This window comes from Vipera berus (genome assembly GCF_964194415.1).
Source record: "Vipera berus genome assembly, chromosome: 4".
Classification (NCBI taxonomy): domain Eukaryota; kingdom Metazoa; phylum Chordata; class Lepidosauria; order Squamata; family Viperidae; genus Vipera; species Vipera berus.
In genome coordinates, this window is record NC_138206.1 from 71,129,142 (window position 1) to 71,156,789 (window position 27,648).

Below are 27,648 nucleotides of genomic sequence, written 5' to 3' on the forward strand. Positions count from 1 at the left end.
CAAGGTGCTAACAATGACTTACAAAGCCCTACATGGCATGGGTCCGGACTACCTACGGGAGCACCTTCTGCCAATGTCAGCACCCCACCGTCCTGTGCGCTCCCACAGAGAGGGCCTCCTCAGGGTGCCACCGCTCAAGGAATGTCGGCTGGTGGTCCCCAGGGGGAGGGCATTCTCAGTGGGTGCGCCAGCCCTCTGGAACAGCTTACCAACCGAAATCCGGATGGCCCCCGACCTCCGCACCTTCCGGCGCGAATTAAAAACTTATCTGTTCCAGCAGTCTGGCCTGGCCTGATAGCTCTAATCTGGGGTCCCAGCTTGTATTTTACTATTGTTTGTTTTCACTATTGTTCATTCTGTATGCCTACCTTATTCTGTACACCGCCCCGAGTCCCTCGGGAGAAGGGCGGTTTATAAAAACAAATAAATAAATAAATAAATAAATAAATATACATAGTTAAAAATAAATTAAATTAAATTAGCCCCAACAAGTAAATCACATTCTAAAAATTTAAAATCCCAATCCCTCAGTCCAGGCCGGCAAGCTCAAATAACCAGGTTTTCAGGTCGCGGTGAAAGGAGCGAAGGTCAGAAGCCATCCGGAGCTCAACAGGGAGCTGGTTCCAGAGGGCAGGTGTGCCCACAGAGAATGCTCTCCCCCTGGGGGCTGCCAGTCAGCATTCCCTGGCCGACGGCACCCTGAGGAGGCCCTCTCTGTGGGAGCGCACAGGACGATGGGAAGTTAACACCGGCAGAAGGTGCTCCCATAAATAATTCAGACCCATGCCACTTAGGGCTTTATAGGTCATCACCAGCACCTTGAATCTCACCCGGAAGGCAACTGGAAGCCAATGCAGCTCGCGGAGCAGAGGTGTTATATGGAACTATCGGGAGACCCCCATCACAACTCACGTGGCCGCATTCTGCACCAGTTGGAGCCTCCGAGTGGTCCTCAAGGGCAGCCCCATGTAGAGAGCATTGCAGTAGTCTATCCGAGAGGTCACAAGCACATGAGTGACTGTACATAGGGCATCTCGGTCCAAATAGGGCTGCAACTGGTGCACCAGGCGAACCTGGGCAAAAGCACCCCTGGTCACAGCTCCTATATGATCTTCTAAACTGAGCTGTGAATCAAGGAGGACGCCCAGGTTGCGAGCCCTATCTACGGGGGGGGGGGTAACACCTCACCCCCCATAGTTAAAGATGGAATAGACTGGGTAACCTGAGATGCCGGTATGTACAGCCACTCGGTCTTGTCGGGATTAAGATGAAGCCTGTTCCTCCCCATCCAGACCTGAACCGCCTCCAGGCAACGGGACATCACGGCGAGGGCATCACTGGGTTGATTTGGGGTGGAAATAAAAAGTTGGGTATCATCAGCATACTGATGATACCCCACCCCAAAACCACGAATGATCTCACCCAGCGGCTTCATATAGATGTTGAACAGGAGGGGCGAGAGGACCGACCCCTGAGGGACTCCACAAATGAGAGGCCTCAAGGCCGACCTCTGCCCCCCTGCCAACACTGACTGCAAACGACCCAGGAGGTAGGAGGAGAACCACTGTAAAACAGTGCCACCCACTCCCAACCCCCTGAGGCGCCACAGTAAGATACCATGGTCGATGGTATCAAAAGCCGCTGAGAGATCTAATAGGACTAGGACAGAGGAACAACCCCTGTCCTGAGCCCGCCACAGATCATTCACCAGCGCGACCAATGCCGTCTCCATGCTGTACCTGGGCCTAAAACCCGATTGGTAGGGGTCCAGATAATCCTCTTCCTCCAGGAACAGAGGAAGCTGATGTGCCACCACACTCTCAACAACCTTCGCTAGAAAGCGAAGGTTGGAGACCGGACAATATTTGTTCAAAATAGCAGGGTCCAGGGCAGGCTTCTTGAGGAGGTGCCTCACCACTGCCTCCTTCAAGGTGGCAGGGAAGCTACCCTCCCTCAAAGAAGCAGTTATTACTGCCTGGAGCCAGCCTCGTGTCCCCTTCCGAGCTGCATATACCAGCCAGGAGGGGCACGGGTCCAATAAACACGTGGTGGAACTCAGCCTCCCCATGATCCTGTCCACCTCTTCCGGAGTCACAGGGTTGAATTCTTCCCAGATAACGTTCCCAAGACCACTCGTCTCCCCCCGTCAGACTCCGCCCAGTCGGAGTCCAAACCGGCCCAAATCTGAGCGATTTTGTCTGCCAGATGTTGACTAAACTCCTTGGCACAACCCTGCAAGGGCTCCTCCCTCACCTCCTGATTAAGGAGGGAGCGAGTCACCCTAAACAGGGCAGCCGGGCGATTATCTGCGGACACGATGAGGACAGCGAAGTAGTTGAACTTTGCTGCCTCCATCGCTGCGAGATAAGACCTCGTAAAGGTTCTTAACCGCAATCGGTCAGATTCAGACCAGCTGGATCTCCAGCAGCTCTCTAGGCTCCATCTCCGATGCTTCATCTCCCGGAGCTCCACGGAAAACCATGGAGCCCGCCGGGATCTGTGCTGCAGGGGCTGCATGGGCACAACGTGGTCAAGTGCCTCCGTGGCTTCCCTTTCCCGGCTTCCACTAAGGCATCGACCGGGCTGTGAGTGAAGATGGCAGGCACAGGTCCAAGTGCCACCTGGAACTGTTCAGGATCCATTAGGCGCCTGGGGCTTGTGCACTCCCAACTCATGAAGATGGGAAAGTGGTTTTGGAGCAGCAAGCTTCTTTTATGTCTTATCAATCCTTGATGGTTTTGATGAGAACCATCATCATCTGATGGTTTTTTCATCTGAGAAGAGAAAGCCAAGCATAGTGGAGACATTTTTTCTGCTTTGTTGGATTCAAACCTCAGCTGGATATTTAAATTCCATTCTGTGATCTAAGACACATTTTTCAAAAACCAAGAATATGCCCAACATGTACATACCTGATACTGTATAATACTTTCCCATTTTTGGAAATCCTTAGAAGCTTGTTGTCTGTGGTAACATCATGGAAGTTTGCGCCTTTCTCGTTGGCAAAGAATAAATCGGGTTTCCAAATAGAGTCCAACATTGATGGATCCAAATCCAAGGAGTCATCAGGGTATTCACTATAAGCAAGACGGGAATCGTTCCACTGCTGCCTCAAAAAAATGTTCACTCTGTAGTCCTATAGAAATGTCAGATATACCAATTATTTAATCTCTTGTCCAAATGATTGTGCTTTTAGACTTTGAACCCTAGATCAATTATTGAATTATCTGATACAATATTATACTTTATATTAGTCAAGGAAAATCTATTGTTATTAATATTCAATTCAATTCACAGTTTGGGATTAACACTTCAAGTCCTAAGCAAGGACCTAAGAGCTGTTTAGGTAACGTCTCAGTATATAGGCAGTTCTGAGTAAAGTGGATTTTTGCAAAGTCAGAATATTTAGGTCTAATAAATTCAAAATTTCCAAGTATCTAGGCAGCCCTCTGGGTATTGCTCCAAGGGTGGTACAACCATTGATTTCTTCTTCCATAATCATTCAACTTCAATTTGCAGATTGTGGTATTTTGTAATTTTTTCTAACTGTTTTTCTTCCATTCATGCATCACCTGTGAGCCAAATGTCTATTTGGAATCAAAAGTTCCATATTATTATTATTATTATTATTATTATTATTATTATTATTATTATTATTATTATTATTATTATTATTATTATTATTATTATTATTATTATTAATTGCACAGTCAACCAGATGTTCAGACTGGGTTTGGCATTTTTGTCTATCTATCGAGTCCTTACCAAGGACCTGGGACAGGCAGATCTGGATGTTTGATGGTGTTACAGGTATCACAGCAGGATGGAAGCTGTTCTCAGTAAAACCACCTTTGCAATTGACTGATGGCGCATTTATTAATGCCAATGGTGTATTATTATTATTTTTATTTAAGATTTAATCTTCAATTCAATTCACATTCTGGGACTGGTAAAAACTTAACAGTTCAAGTCCTAATCAAGGACCTGTTAAGGTAACGTCTAAGGCAGTTCCGAGTAAGATGGTTTTTTGCAAAATCAGAATATTCAGATCTGATAAGTTCAAAATCTCCATGTATCGAGGCAGCCTTTTGGCTATTGCTCCTATTATTACTGGTACAACCATTGATTTATTATTATTATTATTATTATTATTGTTGTTGTTGTTGTTGTTGTTGTTGTTGTTGTTGTTGTTGTTGTTGTTGTTGTTGTTGTTGTTGTTGTTGTTTACTGAAATCATAAAGCTATGGAGTGGCAATTTTACCTCATTCTTTTTAGGACCAAAACAAAATTAAACTCTGTATCACAGAGTGCAGCTTTTCACTTACCATATGTTTTATTGATAAAGTTAATAAAATTTATCTATTCAGCATAGTGGAAACATTTTGAAATGTAATTAGTATTCCACAATAGTGAGAATAAAAACTGTCTAAACATTATAAAAACCTGCCAGAATTTTAAAGACTAATTTTGATTGCCTCCTCACTGATTAATTTGCAAGTCTCTAGCTAAGCATTCATAGAGTATATCCAGCAGAGTAATTTACAAATAAATATTAGCTAGGAATCTGTGAATAATATTTATTAAGCTCACTTCAGAGAATGCATTTTGAATTATTGGAAGGTAAACACAGTGGGTCCTAGGAAGAACTAACATTTGATAACATTGACATTTTGTGCTATGCAGAAACATTATGCAAAATATTGACTGAGTAACTTTAGGAGTTTTTTCCTTAATGGTACATGGTTATGGCATCATTGTGTAACAACTGGCAGAGTTGTTTGATGTGGAATGTCTTTGAAGGTGAGTGGAGGCTGTTACTGATTTTTCCCCTCACCTTTCAGCTGTATCTTTGTGAATGAGAAATATTGTATGAGTGAGTCCTGACATGATATCTACTATGAGGTTAGTTTTGCTAATCAAAGATACATGGGGAGCAATGGCATGAAGACCCACCAGTCTTCATCTTTTTAAATAGATATCTAATTTCATTTTAAAAAAAATCAAGATACAGTTAAGATAATGCTTGATTTGTTTTGTTTTCCATATACGTATGTTCACCCTAATGCAAGGGTCCCCAACCCCCAGGCCATGGACCAATAGCAATCTGTGGCCTATTAGGAACTGGGCTGCACAGATGGAAGTGAACAGTGGGCAAGTGAGCGAAGCTTCATCTGTATTTGCAGCTGCTCCCCAATGCTAGCATCTCTGCTCCAGCTCCACTCAGATCATCAGAGATTAGATTCTCATAGGAGCGCGAACCTTACTGTAAACTGTGCATGTGAAGGATCTAGGTTGCACACCCCCAGTGGCGTAGTGTGGGGGGTGCAGGGGGGGCCGGCCACACCGGGCACAACATCTGGGGGGGCGCGCTCGCACTCGCAGCTCTCTGCCCCTGCCTGGCTCCTGCTGTTGTGACTCAGGGCCAGCCTGTGGTTTCGGCAGCCGGCTCAGATGTGTCGGATGACTCAGATGAGGGGGAGGAGGACCGTGTGGGAGACGAACCGGTTGATGATGGCGTGGAGGCTTGGCAGAGTTCCCAGCCGGGGCCCTCTTCTCAGCTGCGTGAGCCCGATAGTGCGGAAGATGATGACCCACAGCTGGCCCTGTTCAAGGACGCCCGACGCAGGAGGCAGTCGAGCAGGAACAAACAAAGAAAGAATGTGGGACTCCTCGGGAGGAGGCACAGGGAGACCACGCCCTGAGCTCTCTATAAAAGGAGTGTTTGGGGAGGGGCTGGTTGCTGAAAGCAACTTTTCCGCTTGAGAAGACAAGCTCTAGTGTTTTTGTTAACTGCGTAATTAAATCTTGGCAGATGCCTTTTAGCCTTGGACGCTCTCCAGTCTCTTCTTTCTGAATAGGGGTTGCCTTACTCAAGGCCAGAAGAGGGCTGGTTCAGAACACCTGCGAATCCGATCCGAGCCGCCGGGTCGCCACCCACTGTGGAGGGGGGGGTGCCAGGTGTGCGGTGCGGTGCGGAGAGAGAGCGAGCTAAAATCCACGGGTTAGGGGGCGCAAATTACTTGCCTTGCCCCGGGTGCTGACAACCCACACTACGCCACTGTACACCCCTTCCCACCCCACCCCACATGTCTGTGGAAAAATTGTCTTCCATGAAATTGGTCCCTGGTGCCAAAAAGGTTGGGGACCCTGTTCTAATGGCTTCTTGGATATAAATGAATGACACAAGTCATGCTATAATCACCTGTTCTTTAGCTTTCTAACTGAGCAAGAAATGTGAAAGAGAGTGTCATTCAAACATGTGCTCATTTGAACGTAATCTTGCATTTGAATGGATTTACTTGTTTGCATTTTCAATGCATATACAGTACATACCTAGCCACTGTCACAGTCAGTCATATACTAAGTGTAGCTGTAGCAGATTGGGCAAAGTTCTTGTAATGAAATATCATCATTTCACTTATGATTATTTCAACAACATAACAAGAATTTGACCATCAACCCTGGGGAACAGGGAAACATTTCTCTTTTTCCCCCTCATCCCATACAGAAAGTGAATGCAGAATTGTTCGGCTATCTAGAACTTTTTGTTACTTAAAATGTATTCACTACCAAGGGATACTTGTCAGTTAACAGTTGGCTTCCAAATGCAATTTAAGCTTCTCGTTATCACTATAAAATCATTCATGGCATAAAAACTGGCCATTTTGAAGAGACTGCCTGTCTCCCAATAGTTCATCCTATATAATCTGACAGATTCAGCATGGTCCATATTCCATCAAATAAGGCACCTCATAACCTTAGAGACCCTCTGGAATAGCATGGCCATTCTGAGTCACCCCTGCTCTGAATGGACCCTGACTCTGACATTACATAAAGAAGTTCTTAAAATGGACTCATCCCCAGGCTTTAGGCTAGACAGAATAGGTAGCAGATGTTTCTGGAATGCCTATTTTCTAAAATTTTGGGGTTTTGTTTTTTAGATATTTCCCTTTGCATTATTTGGATTGTATTTTTTGTAAAAAAAAAACAAAAAACCTTTTATCAGATACATAAACATGTACATACATTTCTGGGCACAACTGGACAAGAAGTCAATTTTTCTGTTTGAATAGACATTTTCAATCAGGTAATTATTAATGATATTTTAAAACTTTTATAAGATCACTAGAGGAATACAATTTACTTAAAACAGAAGCCAATACGTTCAGTTTTATTTTTGTTACAGTCTTTAAATTGTCTAAATGCTTTCGCAGGACTGAAACTTCATTTGGAAAGAATTTTTATAAAAGCTATTCATGAAAGTAAGTTTCAGTAATTGAAAATTGGAGTATTCTATATTCCAAAACTAACTGTCCCAAAGTTTAAGGAAAACAAATATGTATTTTATAATCTGGAAACTAAGTTAATTCAATAAAACCTTAGGGGGAGTTTATAATTTATTTATAATATCCAATGGGTATTTCAGAAAGAATGATTACCATATTTCCTAAATCAGAGATTTAAAAAATGTTCTATCATCTCTATCTATCTATCTATCTATCTATCTATCTATCTATCTATCTATCTATCTATCTATCTATATCTATCATCTTGAATGTACATATGCGTGCATAAAATTCAAACATTTCATGAAACGATGAACTACTGTGAAAAGAAACCAAATATATCCAGATTATCCCTCTAATTTAAATTGTTCAAATTTACTTTAATAATTGAAATTATGTTTTCCAATAGATCCACATTCCACACCTTAGTATCATTTCTGCCATAGCAGATGTCAGTGGATTGTGATATAAATAATAGGAGAAAAATTAAAGCCTGAATATGCTGCATATGATGCTGTTAGTTGCGAAGTTGTGTCCGACCTATCGTGACCCCATGGACAACGTTCCTCCAAGCCTTCCTGGAGTCCATTTAGGCTCACACCTACTGCTTCAGTGACTCCATCCAGCCACCTCATTCTCTGTCGTCCCATTCTTCTCTTGCCCTCAATGTTTCCCAGCATTAAGCTCTTCTCCAGTGAGTCCTTCCTTCTCATTAGGTGGCCAAAGTATTTGAGTTTCAACTTCAGGATCTGGCCTTCTAAAGAGCAGTCAGGGTTGATCTCCTATAGGACTGACCAGTTTGATCACCTTGCAGTGAAAGGGACTCGCATGTGAAATGAGTGAAATGGTGCGATAGTTTGAACATCCTTCAGCACTGCCTTTCTTTGAAATTGGAATGTAAACTGATCTTTTCCAATCCTGTGGCCACTGTTGAGTTTTCCAAATTTGCTGGCAAATTCAGTGTAGCACTTTTACTGCATTGTTTTTTAAGATTTTGAATAGCTCAGCTGGAATACTGTCAACTCCACTAGCTTTGTTGATGCTCAGCTTTCCTAAGGCCAACTTCACATTCTAGGATGTCTGGCTCAAGGTCAGTGACCAACTCATCGTGGTTATCAGGGACATTAAGCTTGTTCTTGTATAGTTATTCTGTGTAATTTTGCCACCTCTTCTTAATCTCTTCTGCCTCTGTTAGGTCCCTGCCATTTTGGTCCTTTATCACGCCCATTTTTGCATGAAACGTTCCCTTCATCTCTCCAATTTTCTTGAAGAAATCTCTAGTCCTCCCTATTCTATTGTCTTGTTCTATTTCTTTGCACTGTTCATTTAAGAAGGCATTCTTATCTCTTCTAGCTATTCTCTGGAATTCTGCATTCAATTGGCTGTATCTTTCTTTTTCTCCCTTGCCTTTCACTTCCCTCCTGTCCTCAGCTATTTGCAAAGCTTCCTCCGACCACCATGTTGCTTTCTTGCATTTCTTTTTCTTTGGGATGGTTTTAGTTGCTACTTCTTGTACAATGTTGTGAACCTCCGTCCATAGTTCTTCAGGCACTCTGTCTATCAGATCTAATTCCTTACATCTATTTGTCACCTCTACTGTACATTTGTCAGGGATATGATTTAGTTCATACCTGAGTGGCCTAGTGCCTACTTTCTTCAGTTGAAGCCTAAATTTTGCAATGAGAAGCTCATGGTCTGAGCCACAGACAGCTCCTGGTCTTGTTTTTACTGACTATATAGAGCTTCTCCATCTTTGGCTGCAGAGCACATAGTCAATCTGATTTCTGTGTTGACCATCTGGTGATGTCCATGTGTATAGCTGTCTTTTGGGTTGTTGGAAAAGAGTGTTTGCTATGACCATTATATTCTCTTGACAAAATTCTATCAGCCTGTGCCCTGCTTCATTTTGTACTCCAAGGCCAAACATGCCTGTTATTCTGGTAATCTTTTGGCTTCCTGCTTTAGCATTCCAATCCCCCATGATGATAAGGATGTCAGTTTTTGGTGTTAGTTCTACAAGGTGCTGTAGGGCTTCATAGAATCGGTCAATTTCATCCTCTTCAGCACCAGTGGTTGGGGCATAGACTTGGACTACTGTGATATTGAATGGTTTGTCTTGGATTCGAACTAAGATCATTCTGTCATTTTGAGGATTGTATCCCAGTATTGCTTTTCCTACTCTTTTATTGATTATGAAGGCTACTCCATTTCTTCTGAGGGATTCTTGCCTGCAGTAGTATACCTGATGGTCACCCATTCCTGTCCATTTTAGTTCGCTGATTCCTAAGATGTCGATGTTCAGTCTCGTCATCTCTTGTTTGACCACGTCCATCTTGCCTTGATTCATGGATCTTACATTCCAGGTTCCTATGGAGAAAAAATCTTTACAGCATCAGACTTTTTTTTCACCACCAGATACATCCACAGCTGAGCATCCTTTCAGCTTTGGCCCAGTCGCTTCATTCTTTCTGGCGCTACTAGTACTAGCCCTCTGCTCTTCCCCAGTAGCATATTGGATGCCTTCCAACCTGAGGGGCTCATCTTCCAGCGTCATATCTTTTTGCTTTTTGGTACTGTCCATGGGGTTTTCATGGCAAAGATACTGGAGTGGGTTGCCATTTCCTTCTCCAGTGGATCACATTTTGTCAGGACTCTCTGCTATGATCTGTCCATCTTGGGTGGCCCTGCACGGCATAGCTCATAGCTTCATTGAATTACGCAAGCCCCTTCGCCACGACAAGGCAGTAATCCATGAAGGAGATGCTGCATATAATGTTCTTTAAAAGATATAGAATCAATTCCACATAGAATGGAATTTTCTGGGCCAAAATATCCTCTGTTGATTGCAATTTTTCCCCCCAAATGTTTTAACCTTGGGCAATTTGCCAAATCCTAAAATGAGGTGTGAGTGAAGATTGTTTTGTTATTCCAGCAGTTCCTAAGAATAATCTTATGTAAAAGCGGAATCTGCCATAGTATCTGGGCTTTGCATGATGACATTTTCTGGAATTTTCTGAATATATCACAGGTAATATGTCATCATAAAGTGGGTATAATCCAAGGATAGATAAATATTTATATTTATGAGCTTTCTAATCACAATTAACTGCTTGGGTGAAACAAATTCATAAAGCTCTGAAGTTTTATTTCTTTCATGTGGCAATCAAAAGATGCTTTCCATCAGAGAAACATGGACAATGACTAGATGTTTCATACACATGTTATGCAAATGCATACCATATGCTCTTGTGCATATATACACATCTAGATAGTAGGGAGTTTGTTCTTAAAGTTATTATCAGTCCACTAAATTATGAATTAATTATTTTCTCTGTTGTGTGATATTTATATTTAGCAACAGACATAATATAGATTTTAACTTGGGTGACCAAATATAATCTTTGTTCCAGGGAAATAGAAAAAAGAGGTCCTAGAAGTAGCTTTAAAAGAGAATCATTTTTAATCACTGAAAAAAATTGGAAAATCATCAAAATTAAAAATATACAGTCCAACAAAGGATTCCCATATCTAATTTCCTGGGAGCTTACTCTCCGATAAGTGGAATTGCAATGTTAAAGCATTCAAAAATTTTATAATTTTAAAAATGTCCGTGGATGTTAAATGCCATTCCTGCACATTAAACGTTTTTCTCCTGTCTTAAGTAACAGACTGGAGGATGAACTCAATGCTTTGACACAACCTGACAAAGTTGAGCTGAAAGTGGATTTCCTTTGTACCCTTTGCTAGGGAGTATTTTTTTTGATAGATCAGCAAAAATCCCAAATTAACCAAAAGTGGACTTTGGCATAATCCTTATAACTACTAGTCCTTCTCATATGTAACCCATTATTTGGGGAAAGAAAAAGAATCTTTCCCTGTTCCTACTGTTATTAAGTTCTTTATGACCAGGTTGGCCAGCCTTCAGTCACTGAAACTAAAAAAATATAGTGTAAGTCATGTATATATTGCTCTCCATGCAATTACAACTGTATGCAATCAGCATTCAAAGGCAAAACAGGAAGTTTTTGCAAGTATAGACATCTCCCCATTGTGGATGTTCAACCCTCATCAAGTCCTGTCAACCTCCATACATCAAACCCGGATCTAGTTTGTAAAGGAATCAGCAATTCTTTACAGAGGTTTTCATATACCATTACTATTCTAGAGCAAATGGGGAATTTTCACCAGTATAGCCAACTCCCACCAGTGGTTTTTCAACACTAGAGCATGGGGCAAGGTTTCAGACATATAGTAGAAAGGAGAGCTGGTTAAGTGGATCCTGTCTCTTCTTTCTGACATAGTAGATTATGAGTGTGGGAAAGAATTAAAAGGGTACAATTAGTGGCTTGAAGATTATATTTTATCATGTAAGGTACTTTCTTGCTATATGCTTGCTCTATGTATCTAAGACCAAGAATATACTCTATTTATCTAGATAGTAAAACATTATATATCAAGGTAGTATATTTTCTTATAGTAAATCTTCTTAAAGTGCATATTTCTATGTATACACTATTTAAATGTATATGTGTCCAAAGCAAGGAAGTTTACAAAATCTTAAACGGCAACATTATTTAGTTCTGTTAGAATATCTGCCTGGCAAATAAATATATCAATAAAAGAAATAAAGTAAGCTGAACTTCTGAATTCCTTGACAACATTCATACATATGTATATAAAATGATTAAAACTGGTACAGATATAACTTCTTAAAGCTGTATAAAATATAGATTTATGATTTTGATATCTTTGGAAATGCTCAGTCCTGGCACTGTGTTAAAATGTAGCAGCATGTTATTTTAAGAGCTGTTCATCTAACAAATGTTAGCTTTCTGACTCAGAAAAATATTTAACATAAAAATAGTGACACAAAAATTTGGAAATACTTGTCACCTTGCCAAGCATTTGGAGGAAAAAAAGGCAGGGATAAAAATGAAAAAGCCACAGAAAAGCCTAGTGCATTGATTTAAAATGTATATGAATATATATATACAATATATATATATATATATATATATATATATATATATATATATATATATATATATATATATATATATATATATATATATATATATATATATATATATATATATATATACAGTATATATATATACAGTATATATATATACAGTATATATATATACAGTGTATATATATATATATATATCCTAGTGAATTGATTTAAAATGAATGTACATGAATATATATCAAGCCCAATTTTAAAAATTTCAATGCAAGAAGTTTAGAAACAAAAAGATTGTTTAAATTTAAAATTGCAGACAATATTCAATTTAAACTTTAAAACCTACATACATTTATATTTGTTAAACCCATCTCAAATAAAAATGAGAATCAAAAAGGAAGTTTCAGGAGGAGGGGTTTTTTCCTTGCCAGAAACAATAATTCCAGATTAAGAAGTAGGTTTATATCAACGCACTATGAGTAATTTTCAATTTGCATTCATTTTCCAATTTCACTTTATCCAGCCATATTCAAACACCTAGGCAAATAGGATATTGAGCAGAATAACTTCTGGAAGTCGTGGAAAATTCAAAATTTTATTATATCACAATGCTGCTTATGTTATCATTAGATTGGCTTTATAAAGCAAAGCAGATGAGTAGTAGCTGATGTCTGCCTTCAACAGCATTCCTTTGTTCAGTTTCAAAGATACTTATTGGTGAGATGTCAGATTTAAGAAACTCACCCACAGACATCTGAACAGCGCTGAACTAAATAGATCTCCTTTGACCCTATTAGCAAATGAGGCAGCTGAAAGTCTTGGTTTGAAGCTACTCCAATATTTAGCTATTTTTGTTAGTTGAAAGGCAGTAGTAAACCCACAATAGATGCATAATATAGAGACAATAAAATGCAATGGATGAATCTGATTAATGCAATCAGCATTAGTTCATGCAAATATCATCATTGAATGCCATCTTGCAAAGCCAGTGGCAAGTAGAATTCACCTTAGTTCAGTTTTTAAAATTTCATTATCAATCATGCTGACCTATAATCAGGACTAGGACTTAAAAATTACTTAGTTAAGGGTAACAATGTAATTTGGAGAATTCAGGCAAAAAGGATCTTTATTCCAATTGGTTTTCTGCTTAGGGTTATATGATAATGAATGAAAACAGGGCAGAATGCAACACGGCAGATACCTGCTTTCTAAATACAGCATAAAGCTGCTGCAGTGTAGGTGAAGACTGCTGATGTCATCGGGAGAGATGTAAAATGTAAAGTTGTCCCAGAGTGGAAGAAATCCTGAAAGTATGGGGGAAACCACCCCCACCCTCTGAAATACTGTTGCAAACCAGCCTTTAAGAAGCAGAAACTAATGTCACATACTAATTGAGAAACATAATTTGTATTACTGAACTGGCTCACAGACACATGCTTAGTTTAGTGATAAATAAAACCATGTGGTCAATTTGTGAATTCCAAGGCATGGTTGATTCAGGAATTTAAATAGTATCCTTGAAAATGAAGAAAGTTAATAAGGGGGTGGGCTTATCAATACTAATGGAACAATGCTTATATTTCTTTTTAACTAATGTGAATTGAAGGATGGCTGAGAATATCTCAGATACGTCTCCATTCTGGGGAAGGCACAGAAGCTCTGTTCCCGTAGTAGAAACTGTCTCATAATCCTTTCTCCCAAGTACAGACTTAACAGGGTATGTAGCAGCACACTGTTAAAGGATCTGGTTTTATGTTGCTGGTTTTGGGCTTCCATTTCATGTTCTAATTTTATTTTTTTCTTTCTCAAATAGAGCAAAAAAATAATAAAAATCTATGGTGAAGTGAACTATAGGTGGATCTGAAGGATTCTGTTATTTCTGCAATATCTTCTATGTGGCTTTAATATATGTGAGAAAGATAAAAGAAAATTCTGCCAGTTTTCATATCATTGTGCTAATCAGCCACTGAATGTGGTCTGGGAGCAACTTCTTAGCTTTATCACTACCATAGTATAGAACTATAGTATATAGTTCCCTTGCTCTGGAGTTTAAAATTTTGAATGACTTTCATGGCATTTTCCTCTCAAAAATAAAGTTTATGTCCATAACATTCCAGAAGCAGGTGGCCTAATCTGAATAGGTTTTGTTGCATTTGGCACCAATTATATGTGAATGAAAGCAAGAAAGCCCAAATGCCTCATGTTTACCCTGCACACTCAGTTGTTTCTCCTTCTGCTATCCCACTAAATTAAGAGGAAAAACACAACTTGGTAGATGGAGTCGTAATAGTAATAGATTACTAATAGTGTTCTTTTATATTTTGGATTGATTTGTGACGCAGTTGCCAAAACAGCTGGCCATTGTTGATGTAAGCAAAAGCTATACTGTAATTTGCCCAATTTTTCATGCAGAGTTAAAAACATAAGGCCTTCCTTGCCAATAAGGAATATAAGAAAGATAACTGCTTCAGTTGGCTGGTTTTGATCTTCATGAAACATTGTTTATTATATTTTTATTCTGCCTTGTAAAACTGATACAGGTAGTCCTCAACTTACAACAGTTCACATAGTAACTGTTCCAAGGTACAACAGCACTGAAAAAAGTGACTTATGACCGTTTTTCACACTTATAACTGTTGCAGCATCCCCTTGGTTTCATAATCAAAATCTGGATGCTTGGCAACTGGTTCATGTTTATGGTAGCTGCAGTGTCCAGGGATCATCTGATTACCTTTTGTGATCTTCTGATAAGCAAAGTCAATAGGGAAACCAGATTCATTTAACAACAATGTTACTAACTTAACAACTACAGCAATTCACTTAACAACTGTGGCAAGAAAGGTTGTAAAATGGGGCAAAACTCACTTATCAAATGTAGCAACATAAATTTTGGGCTCAATTTTGGTCATAAGTCGAGGACTGCCTGTATTTGTGTATGCCCACCATTCTTTAATATATTTAATTTGACTGCTGGGGGGGTCCCCTTAAAAATGACTTTTTACATTTTTCTGAAAGACAGTAGACGTTCTTGGACACCCTCATATCTGAGGCTTCCAGATTTAGGAAACCTCAGATCCATGGCACATGCCTCTCCTTCACAAGATAGCTTCAATAGGCAACCCCACTCACCATTGTAGTTTCAGCTATTGAACCAAAGCTGTTGATAAATATGTTGCAGGTAACATTTACAGGAGGACCTGCAAGTTGAATAATAAATAGAAAAAAATGACAGTTTGTGTTTATGACATATATTAAGGATAGTTGTTTCAGTGCCAGTGGCATTGCCACACTTACCATTGTGATTTCTGTGACTGATCCAAAACTGTTGATAAAAATATTGCAAGTAACGTTTACTGGAGAACCTGTGAAATGCAATAAAAATGTTGCAATATATATCATAGAAAACTTCTTGCATCTATGCAATCCGGAGCAGTAACTGCTAAAATTAAGCAAAATGTGAGACAAAACAACAAATGATATTAACCCTGATAATTTTTTATTGCCTCCCTCTCCCCATTGCAGTGAACTTTATTAATACAATTTATGGTTTAATGACAAATGCAGCAAAAGTGATCTTGAAGCACAAATAGTCACTGTAATCTTAGATAACCATAGGATTCTCTGCAGAGAAAGTACTGTCATCTGGAATTCTCATTTCTGATAAATTGTATTAAAACCTAGACTAGATTATTTGGATGTATTGTTTTCCTGCACATTTCCCTTTGTCAGTCTTAAATGAGGATAGAAGGAGGAGAAAAGGATTCTTAGAAGAAAGGCACATAACACAAGTGAGCTAAACTTGCTTCTGATATTTTTCTTGGGTAAATGTAGGGATCTAATCATCGGTTTTCATAGAACAACGATTTATGGCATTCCATTGGGTTAAAAAAACAACCTCAAAATAAGACCATCTTCTATAACAAGCAAAGTGTAAAACTGGAGACAGTGTATTTTAGGGGGGAAAAATCCCCTTTTGGAATAGTTGTTTTGTTCCTGCCTTTTTAAAGACAGCAGCGATATATAAGAGATAGAAAGATAGTTGTGGTCTAGCTGTGGCCAAGAACTTGACAGCAACTAAGCAGTTATTGGATCACATGCTTTTTCATATTAAGGTATTGTCATAATTTGGTATGTGTATCATATATATTTTGTGCAAATATGCAATGCATTATACTGACAGTACTACAGACATATAATCCTAAAAGTCATAGAAAAAGATAAACTAGTATTATTTTTCTACTAAATAAATGCACAAGGGAAAAAGAGATGAAACCAAGTGTTGAAAATTAAGTAGTAAGGGTAATTAAGATATCCAAGACAGAAATGACATTAGAATGAAAGTTCCTGATTCGGAATGAAATTTTAACTATAATATTACAACAGCACTATACATAATAATCAACCATAATCAAATTAGCAGATGATCACTAAGATGGAAGAATACTAGTTTATGTCACCCTCACAACTGGGAGGGAAGAAGCAATGGGCATTTGGGAGGGGAAGTGTGCAGGTGGTGTGAGAGTGGAATTGCTGAAAACCTTCGGGGAGGCTTGGACTCAGAGAGGCCAGCTTGGGTTGTTTAACATCTTCAAGGCCAACCATTCTGGGAATGGTATGCATGAGGGCAGCACGGAGCACTTGGATCAGAAACATTCCCAAAACATCATGCTGACTGATGACTGGACTCTGTCTGCCTGACTCCTGGGGGTCGGCTCTTGGGTAATTTTCAAGTTGTCTTTTTCATGCATGTTTGCTTCAGACCTTGCCTGACCTTTGCTGCATTCAGTTCATTCTTAGTAAAAGTACATTTTCTCTGAATATATGGAGTCAATGATTTTCTTTTGTAGGAATTGATCAGAGGCAGCCCTGACATTAGGCAGGGTCTACTTTAACAGTCAACCCAGAGACTGCAGTCTACCATGGGGACCGAGTATCTAAATGTCCAACCATGAAAATGAATTGGAGGAGACCGGGGTTTGGGGCGTGTCCCCTTCTAGGCCATCCTGTGCTAGAGACAAAAAGAATGGCTGGAGGAACTGGAAATCAACCAGGAACCTGTCATGCCCAGATGGTCATTGGGCATGGGGTGAAAAAAAGAACCAGAAGACCAACCCTCAGGGGTGACATTTACTCAAGGAAGAAGAGGTTCCCACAGATGGGAATGGCATGAGGGGGTCAGAGATGTCAGACCTTCAAACTATCCATTCACTCCATTTTCTTTTTTGGGTACTGCCATTCTGTTGGGGGGGGAGGTTTTCGCTCTTTGGGGAGGGGGAAAGCTCTGTGGGCTTTGGGATGTATTTACTTTGTTCTTTTCACCTTTGATGCATCCCTCTGGGTGTGAAAGGAAGAAGGAATGTGCCTGGGGCCATCTGTCTTATCTCTGTTCTGCCAGGAACAGACAGGAAGGAACATAAAACACCTGAGAACTGTGTTTTATCATTCTGGTTCCCATAACAACTTCATACCTGTAGACTGGCCAAAATAATACTGGACCATTGGGCACTGGGGAGGGTTTGAAAGGAGAGTTTTAATGTAACATTTTGCATAGAATTATTCAGATCTTACCTTGCTATTCTGCTATCACTATCTCTCAATAAAAGTTCCTTTTGAAACTATGCCATTTCAGTAGTTCTGCTTTCTTGGAAGTGCTAGCTGAGGCACAGTCAGACCCAGAGGACACCATGCTGAGCCATGCCTTATACTTATCAAGAACTGATTGAGAATCAGAGAGCCCAGGAAACTCTTGCCCAGATGACCACTCAGGCTCCTTTGACCACCCCAAGCCAAGCTTTGGGTGGAGCTGCCATCTTTTCTTTCTGGACCAGCACCAGTGGTACCACCACCAGCAGCTGCCACTGTGCAGGCCTCTCCATCTGCAGGAGCTGCCTCTCAGAGATACTGGACCTGGAAGGTCCCAGCTTTGTGAGTGAAGTATGAAGGATACCCCAAGCAACTAGCACAAGTCTGGAACTACATGCAGGAGTATGGGGCTGAATTGGATGAGTAAGAGTAAGATACATGACCATAGCTCTTGAGGGTGCAGCAGCTGAGTGGATGGTCTCCCTCCATAATGATGATGCCCCCCAGCTGCAGAACTATGACCACTTCATGACAGCTCTTCACCAATGGCTTGATGACCCACTGGCAGAGAGCAAGGCTTGGATGAAAACCATCACCCAAGGTCGATAGTCAGTTGCCATGTACACCCAAGAGTTCCAAGGGTTGGTGTGTTGGCTAGTCACGTGGTCTGAAGACATCCTGATCAAATTCTTCAAAGATGGCCTCAACGATGATGTTTACCACACCTACATTTCACACAGGGCCCCATGCATCCTAAAACACTGGTATGTGCTGGCAGATGAAGTTGAGATCGTCCTGGCCAGAGACCAACACTGGGGCAGTCGCAGGTGGCACAAATCCGACCTCTGGATGAAAGGAGACACAGAAGTCAGTGAGGGATGAATCTGGGCACAGACAACATTCCATATGTGTTTTAATTGCAGGAAGGAAGATGTCATTGTTCTGACAGATGAGACCAGAAGAAATAAGAACTCTGAGGCAATTGCTTTCCTCAAAGAACACTTTTAATGGCTACATAATATCAGCATAAACAAAGGTGAAACCAAGACTGAAAATTACCCCCCCAAAAAAGTTACAAAGTAAAAGTTGAAATCCCCACCACTTTCTATGTCATAAATCACAATCCCCAATTAACACCTTTGGTGGGCTCACTAGCAGTAGCTCCAGCCCACCAAACATTAAGGCTGCTTGACCTTGGTTCCCACAAAAAAGTTTATTGTTTTGATTAAGCTGTAAGAATGCATCTTTCCCCCCTCTCATTACTGTGGCAAATGAAAAGCGAAGAAATATGGCTGAAATCAGAGCATTTGAAGGTTTGACAGTCAGATCCCCTTAAAGAAGAGAGAAATCCTGTGAATAGAAAAAGAATTCAGAATCAGAAATCCAACTCCTAGGCTTATTCAGATGTTTATCATAAAATTTACGTATTAATCTATCAGCTTTAACATCAGCACTTTTCACCTAGGTGGCCTCTGATAGTGGGTAACCTTTCCATTGCACTAGATACTGTAATTTACCCTTATACAACCTTGAATGGAGGGTTCATTTCATTTCATAATGAGTCTCTCCCTCCACAACAAGAGTACTAGGTGCATGTTTTGGAGGAGGTCTCAATGTGGACTCCCTGTATGGTTTTAAGAGGCTGCAGTGAAACACGGGGTGAATTCTCCCTAGAAGAGGAAGAAGCTTTAATTCCACAGTAACTGGATTTATAATCTGCACTATAGGGAAAGGTCCAAGGAATTTTGGTCCCAATTTTTTACTTGGAAGTTTGAGTCTTAGATATTTTGTAGAGAGGTAAACCTTTTCTCCCACATGAAATGATCTTTGGGGAGCTCTTCTCTTGTCTGCCTGCTTTTTATAAATTCTTGAGGCTTTTGTTAAAGCTGCTTTTGCATTGTCCCACACAGTTTTCCAGGAAGTCACCCATTGATCTAAAGTTTGAGAAACAGGAAGATCCTCAGGGAGCTCAGGCATGGGAATGAATTCTCTACCAGTAGCGATTTTAAAAGGAGTGAGTCCAGTGCTACTATGTACTGTGTTATTGTAAGCCACCTCAGCAAAGGGGAGGAGGTCAGCCCATGTGATCTGTTGGTAGTCAACATAGCACCTAATATATTGCTCCATCATTGAGTTAGCCTTTTCAGCAGTTCCATTAGTAGACAGTTGAAAAACGGATGACACTGTGTGAACCCAATAAGTTTCAGAAAGTCTCTCCAGAACCTGGTAGTGAATTGAACCCCCCTATCTGATATAATCTGTTTTGGAGCTCCACGGAGTCAATAGATATGCTTGAGAAACATTCTTGCCGACTTCTTTGCGGAGGGGAGACCAGTGCAGGCAATGAAATGAGCTTGTTTAGAAAAAAGGACTATTACAGTCCATATTACTGTATTTTCCCTACTTTCCAGTAATTCTGCAATAAAATTCATGGCTATCTCTTCCCAGGGCTGGGAAGGGTCTGCAGGGGGTAATAATCCAGGGGTTTTTCCTGGAAGTTTTTTCATGGTTGCACAAGTCGCACAGCTTTTTACATAATTTTCAATGTCCTTCTTCAGTCCCAGCCACCAAAACTGCTGTTGAATCAAATGTGAAGTTTTTAGATAGTCAAAGTGACCCTCTTGTTTGCTATCATGGCTGCATTGGAGAGCCTGAACTCTGAGAGTCTCTGATAGATACAGTTTTGATTCTTTACAAGCTAACCCAACCCAACAAGTCAGTATGGTTTTATTTGCTAAGAACCAGAGATCGGCTTTTAACCACTCCTTTAGTCTCTTAGTAATCAGGTTGTCAGTTTCAGTTGATTTCAGCTGCGATGGGGACCCTGTTTTTACCTGAGAAATCAACTATGATTGCAGAATAACAGAGTTTACAATCTCTTCTCGATGGCTTTTGTATTGGGGCAGTCTGGATAGGGCATCAGCTAGGAATTTTTTTTCCTCCCGGGATGTATTTTAATGTAAAGTTGAAATGGTTAAAGTACTGTGCCCATCTGACTTGCTTAGAGGATAATTTGCAAGGGGTTTTTAGTGCCTCTAGATTTTTGTGATCAGTCTGTACTTCAAAAGGCAAGTTGCTCCGTTCAAGAAAATGATGCCAAGTAAGCAGAACCCACCTCACAGTGAAAGTCTCCTTCTCCCAAACTGCCCACCTTCATTCAGTGTCCATTAACTTTTTGGAGGTGTAAATGCAGAGCTGTAAATCTCTGCTGTCATTCTTTTGCAAAGGAACGGCCCTCACAGCTACATCACTGGTGTCGGATTGAATGGTAAATTGTTTCTCAGGATTGGGGTTTTGAGAATGGGTTCGACTGCAAACAGTCTTTTTAAATTTTCAAAAGCAGTTTGGCATTCTATGGACCATGGGAGTGGTTGGCAGGGTCACAGCTTCCCACCACGTTTCCCTGTTTTTAACAGCTCAGTCAGTGGCAAGGCAATTTCAGCAAAGGACGGGATGAATTGTCGGTAGAAATTAGCGAACCCCAAGAAGCTCTGGAGTTGTTTCTGGGTTCGTGGGGGCTACCACACGAGTACTGCTTTCACTTTATCTGGGTCCATTTCAATGCCTTCACTGGAGATCCTGTATCCTAAGTAAACCAAGCGTGTTTGATGGAATTCACATTTTGAGAGTTTTGTGTAAAGCTTGGCATTTAGCAGCTTTTTTAGAACTTCAAGCACTAATTTAACATGCTCATCCATGGTCTTAGTGTAAATGTGGATGTCATCAAGGTAGACTAAAACCCCCTTATATAGTGATTATGCATTACTTGATTTATCAATTGCATGAATATGGCAGGAGCCCCCTGCAGGCTGAAAGGAATGATGTTGAACTGGAAACTTCCCAAGGGGCTGTTAAAAGTGGTTTTCCATTCACCTCCTTTCTTGATACTTATTTTGTAGTATGCTTCTCTTAGGTCTAATTTGGTAAAAACTTTTCCTTTTGCCAAATGGGCTAACATGTCCTTCATCAAGGGGAGGGGGTACATGTTCTCCACGCTCCTGCAATTTAACCCTTTATAATCAGCACACAGCCTCATTGATCCATCTTTCTTTTCCTTAAGCAGCAATAGGTGGCCATCTGGGATTTTGCTGGTTGGATAAATCCCTTTTCTAAGTTGTTATAAATATATGCTCTCAGGTCTTTCAGTTCACGAGGGGTCATAGAATACATTTTTGGTTTGGTAATTTTGTCCCCAGTAAAATCTCAATGGCACAGTCCATGGTTCGGTGGGGTGGCAGGATGTCACATTCCACCTTACTGAACGCTTCTGCTAAGTCTCTATATTCACTTGGGATGATAGGTTCTCCTGGCGGGGAACTAACAGCAGATTTCAAGGTTTCAAAGTGCTGTACCTGCCTTTCAACTGGGCTGCTGATTGAGGTAGGAGGCAACAGTCTGGTTGCTAGTCTTAAGGTCCTGACTCCATTTTCCCACCAAATCATAGGGTGCCATTTATTGAGCCAGGCCAACCCCAGAATGTTCTCTTATTTCTAGATGCACTAGCTCAGTCAGGTGGGTACTAGGGCTCCCCTTATGACATATACATCGGCATGCTCAAACCTCATGGGCAGGGGTAGCAATTTTACTCTAATGTGCAATTTTAATATGGTAGGGAGGTTGATTAAGCATTGGGTGCATCCTGAATCTACTAAAATGTTCAAGTCCATCTGAGTCCCTGATGTAGGCACCACTAGTCTGGCAGAAAAGGCAAAAGGTGGGACAGGCTGACTCCCCACCCCATCATTGCTGTCATAATGATCTGGTGCAGGCAGGCTTTCAGCTGGTTCCTTTTGCTTCTCCTGGAGAGGAGAGGTGACTTGTACAACTTGCTCCTGGTTGGCCCAATTTGACTTCTCATACATTGGCCAAGACTGTCTCTTTGGCTTCGCTGGAACTGCAGTTGCACTTTTCGGTGGAGGGAAAGGGACCGGACACTCTGTAACTTGATGTCCAGTTTGTCCACACCTGAAGCACTTGAAGTGGGATCCAGTGGATGCTCAAACAGATCCATGCGTCATGGCAGGTGGAGGCCATTGCGATGGCTGACACCTCACAGGGACTCGCTTTGGTTGAGACTCTGAAGCAGCAGGCTTGTGGTACCATGTCAGCTCGATATCCATGTTTGTAGCTAAGTGGTACCAATCATAGAGTTGATCAGGATTGCCACTGCAGACGCATGTCTGGAATAGGTTACGATCCAACCCTGCTTTGAAATAGCAGATCAACGATTGCTCAGGCCATTGCCTGATCTTCTCTGTAAGCCTGCGAAATTCTCTCATGTATTCTCTTGCTGGCCAGCCCCTCTACTTAACATCGTGTAGGTCTTTTTGCTGAAACCTGAAACTGTTTCTCCTCTTCGCCCTACACCTGATGCCCTAACAGTGCCCATTTTAATTGAAGGAGAGTATTTTGAAATTAAAGAGATTTTAGACTCTAGGAAACATAAAGGGAAAATCCAGTACCTAATTGCTTGGAAGCATTTCCTCCCTCTCAATCTGAATGGCTGGATGCCAAACATGCCTGGGCACCTAAATTCCTCCAAACCTTTTACAGAAAATACCCTGAAATGTCATTCAGGCCATAATTGCCTTTCTTCAAGTTTGATGCCATCTGCCATGGAAATGGGAGGGAGGGAGCAATCGGCAATCAGAAGTATGCAGGTGGTGTGAGAGTGGAATTGCTGAAAACCGATGATGAAAACAGAACAGTTTGCATTGCTCAATTAATATTTCTTTGAGAATACAACTGTTTGAACTGAATCACGTTGGAAACAATTTGCATTCAGACAAACTGTCAGAGCTGCCTCTGATCAATTCCTATGAAAGAAAACCCTTGACTCCATAGATTCAGAGAAAAGGTACTTTTACTAAGAACAAACTGAATACAACAAAAGTTGGGCAAGGTCTGAAGAAAATGCACACAGAAAAAAACAAATTGAATATTACTCCAGAGCCTACCCCCCCACACCAGTATTCAGCTGGTCTCTCTGAGTCCCCAGCTTGGGTTGTTTAATATCTTCAGTGCCAACTGTTCTGGGAATGGTATGTACAAGAGTGGCGCGGAGCACCTGGACCAGAGATATTACCAAAACATCATCCTGGCCGATGATTGGATTCTGTCTGCCTGACTTCTGGGGGGGGTAGGACAAAACGTGGGCTTCTGGGGCCAGATCTGGCTCAATTTGAGGCAGTGGAAGCCTGCTCAGGCCATCTGCATGGCCCATATCCTTGCCGGGTTTGTGAATTAGCTTAAAGCTGTATGCAGATAAAAAAAATGGACCATTCTAGGGGATAAGATGTGGGGTGTCTGTCTGTCTGTAGTTAACAACCCCAATAGTGGTTTATGGTCTGTGAAGACTGTGAAGTCCCTGCCATATAAGTAGTCATGGAATTTTTTTATTCCAGCTACTATGGCCAATGCCTCCTTATCAATTTGTGTGTAATTACTCTCTGTGGAGGACAGTGTCCTGGAATAAAAAGCAATCAGGACTTGAGTCCCATTGCTCTCCAAGTGACTTAGGACAGCCCCCACCCTGTATGGGGACGTGTCACATGCAAGGCATACTGGCATCGATTCCTTAAAGTGATTGTAGAACTGATGGACAGTAGAGCCTTCAATTCTGAAAGCTGCTTTCGTGAACACTAGTCCACTTCCACACAGTATTTTTGTCCCAAGAGCCGGTGTAATGGCTCTGCTACTACAGCCTTGTTAGGAAGGAATGCATGGTAAAAATTTAGGAGGCTTAGGAATGCCTGAAGCTCTCCCTTCATTTTGGGGCTGGGTGCCATCTGAATGGCTTTCACATTTGACTCAGCAGGATGGATGCCATTGGCATCAATACGGAAACCCAAGAATTCAGTTGAAGGGACTCCAATACTACACTTATTTTTCTTAAGCTTAAGGCCTGCTTCATGCAGCCTTTGAAGGACGGCTCTAAGCTTCCTTGCCAGCACCTCAGTAGACTCACCAGCGATGAGCACGTCATCAAAATAGGGGCAAACCGCCAGAATGCCCTTGAGTGTTCGCTCCATAATGCTCTGAAAAATGCGAGGGGCTACACTGACCCCAAATTGCAGGCGTTTTACTTTAAATGCCCCCCTGTGGGTTACAATTGTCTGTGCCATGGCTATGGCCTCATCCGCAGGTTGGTAGGCCTGAGCCAAATCTAATTTTGCAATAATTGTACCACCTTGCAAGGACTCCAGGATGTGGCTTACTACTGGTACCTGGTACGCATGCTGTTTGAGTGCATGATTAATTGTGCATTTGTAATCAGCACAGATTCTGACCTACCCATTGGCTTTTAGTGGTGTGATGATCAGGGTCTCCCATTCACCCCCATCTACGGGTTGAAGTACCCCCTGTTCTACGAGTTTATCTAACTCAGCGTCTATCTTGTGTTTAAGAGGAAATGGCACTCTACAAGGTTTAATCCTGACCGATACAACAGTTGGATCTAGTTTAAATGTTATTGGTGGGCCTGTGTACGTCCCCAGATCTGAGTCAAACACATCTGCAAATTCCTCGCATACTGTCGCTAGCTGATTTACGTCCGGTTGATTCTGGTTACTTGGATGCCTAGTGCATCAAACCAATCGAGCCCGATCAGGCTCGTTCGCTGACCCACTACTACAACAACGTCCAGGTGCCCAAAAAACCCCTTAAATTTGACGGCCAGTGTGGCCTCACCTTTGACTGCGACTCTGGCATTCTGGAAGTCAGTCAGTATAATGTCAGATGGCCTCAGCTTGGCCCATCTCTTACTGCAATTGCAGACGAAATTAAATGTCTCAAGTGAAATAATGGATACGGCTGAGCCTGTGTCCAGCTCCATCTTGCAAGGGGCCCCTTGGAGCTCCACCTTAAGTCTAAACTTCAGCTTAATACGGCGGTGAGCTCCTGTGCGGCAAATGCTTCTGCAGCTGGAGCAAAACCCTATGCTATACTGCCCAAGGCCCCCGGTACCTCTCCTAATCGGAATGTCCAACTGGCAATTCGATTGCCAGTCCCTCTGGAGACCTCTGCAGATGGACGCCATGTGGCCAGTCTTCCCGCATGTCCAGCACATGGCTGTCCGTAACCTACAGTCAATGCATTGGTGGTGGCCTCCACACACTGGGCACCTAAGGAAGGGATCTGCCTAGTAAGTTGCCCCTTGTTGCTTGTCGCTGTGACGCTGTTGGTCATTGTGCCTATGAAGCTTGTCAACTTCTGTGTTGCCTTCGGGGTCTTCCGCATGTTCGGCATCCTCATGGTGGACGGCTTCCTCGTGCTGTGCTGTTTTGGTGGGTCACATGGCTCGTACGGCCCTGCTGGTGGCTTCATCTGCCATGATCTCTTTCAGTGCATCTGGGAACGTCAGGGTCTCTTTGTCAAAGAGTTTTTGCTGTAACTCTCAATTCTGGAGGCCGCAGATGAGCCGGTCCCAGACCCTCTCCTCTATGTTGGGGAACTGGCACAGGAATGCAGCCTGCCTCAACACCACGATGAATTCAGACGCTGTTTCACCTTACTGCTGAACCCTCTGTTTGAACACATGGTGCCAAGCGATTACCGACAGCTTGGGCTGGAAATGGTCACCGAGCCGTTTCTTCAAGTCCATGAATGTTACGGACTCCAATGGCATCAGCGCGAACAAGTTCTCCGCGATGTCGAATGTGGCTGGGCCGCAAACACACAGGAGCATAACGGCCTTCAGGCCATCCTCGGCGATTTGATTGGCGCGGAGATAGTTCTCGACCCTGGATAGATACAAAGACCATCTTTCCGGGTGAGCTATATCAAATTCTTCCAGCTTTCTGACCTTTGCCATTTCTGTTGGTCTTCATGGCTGGAGCTCGTTGTATTCTTATCCTGTTCCTCCATATGCCCAGGGACTGGTCCTCTGGGCACGTGGTAACTAGCATGGTTGTGCTAGACTGACCATGGGGGGGAAATTGCTTTTTCCCACCAGGCGCATTCTGGCCTCTCCCCTAGTGACTCTCAGCTCTGTTGGAGGAGCAGGTTCCCACCTTTGTCGCCAGTGTTATATACTGGGTTCTGTGCTTGATTGAAGAGACGAGATGAGTGAGTTCAGCAAGAAAGCCGTTAGCCAGCTTTCCTGCTTAAGCAACCTTCCAGCAATTAACCCCACGTGATACTCTTTGGTAAGACAAAGCCCAATACATTACAGTCTCCTTAATTCCTGACTATTTGCCTGTACCCTTCCTTGGTGCCCTGGCTCTTCTCTCTCTCTCTCTCTCTCTCTCTCTCTCTCTCTCTCTCTCTCTCTCTCTCTCTCTCTCTCTCCTCTCTCTCTCTCTCTCTCTCTCTCTCTCCCTCTCTCTCTCTCTCTCACACACACACAATCACATGTATATATGTATACATGTCTATATATATCCTTAGATTTATTTATTTTTTTGCAATTCTGCTTTTAGATTATTTAAAAAAACCAACTTCTTAGATGGACTATAAGCCTAACATCTATATTCAGCTTCTATCTATGTCAGCATAACTTACCCTTCAAACTAATACCACTGCATGACACTATAATTCAATTATATCTTTGGGAAGCATCAACCTTCAGATTTTCTGCCTTCTCTGCAGGAAGAATCATAATGTGAACTCAGTTTTTCAATCTCCCAGAGTAATACCTATATTCTAAATAGTAAGAAGTTTTCTGCGTTTTTGATAAGATAAAAAAAAAAGAATCAGAATATTTTCAGAAAGATCCATTCTTTTGAATATCAACCTTCTATTTTATCTTATACTAAGTTAGCTCCAGATCAGGGCCAATATGCTAGGGGTATACCACATTTGTGGGCAGAAAAT

At 41.7% G+C, this 27,648-nt stretch overlaps 1 protein-coding gene across 2 annotated transcripts in view; it reads right to left on the reverse strand.

Annotated features, from left to right (window-relative positions):
- GLRA2 (glycine receptor alpha 2) overlaps nt 1–27,648 on the reverse strand; it is a gene marked incomplete at both ends in the record, with an annotated part of 157,208 nt that overhangs the window by 91,214 nt on the left and 38,346 nt on the right. Inside the window, 2 exons of one of the 2 annotated variants that reach the window (XM_081328067.1) lie at nt 2,913–3,136; nt 15,382–15,449. In XM_081328067.1, coding sequence (XP_081184193.1) covers nt 2,913–3,136; nt 15,382–15,449 — 292 coding nt within the window. Of the gene's footprint in view, nt 1–2,912; nt 3,137–15,381; nt 15,450–15,546; nt 15,615–27,648 lie in introns of both variants that reach the window. The other variant, XM_081328068.1, reaches the window with a different exon arrangement.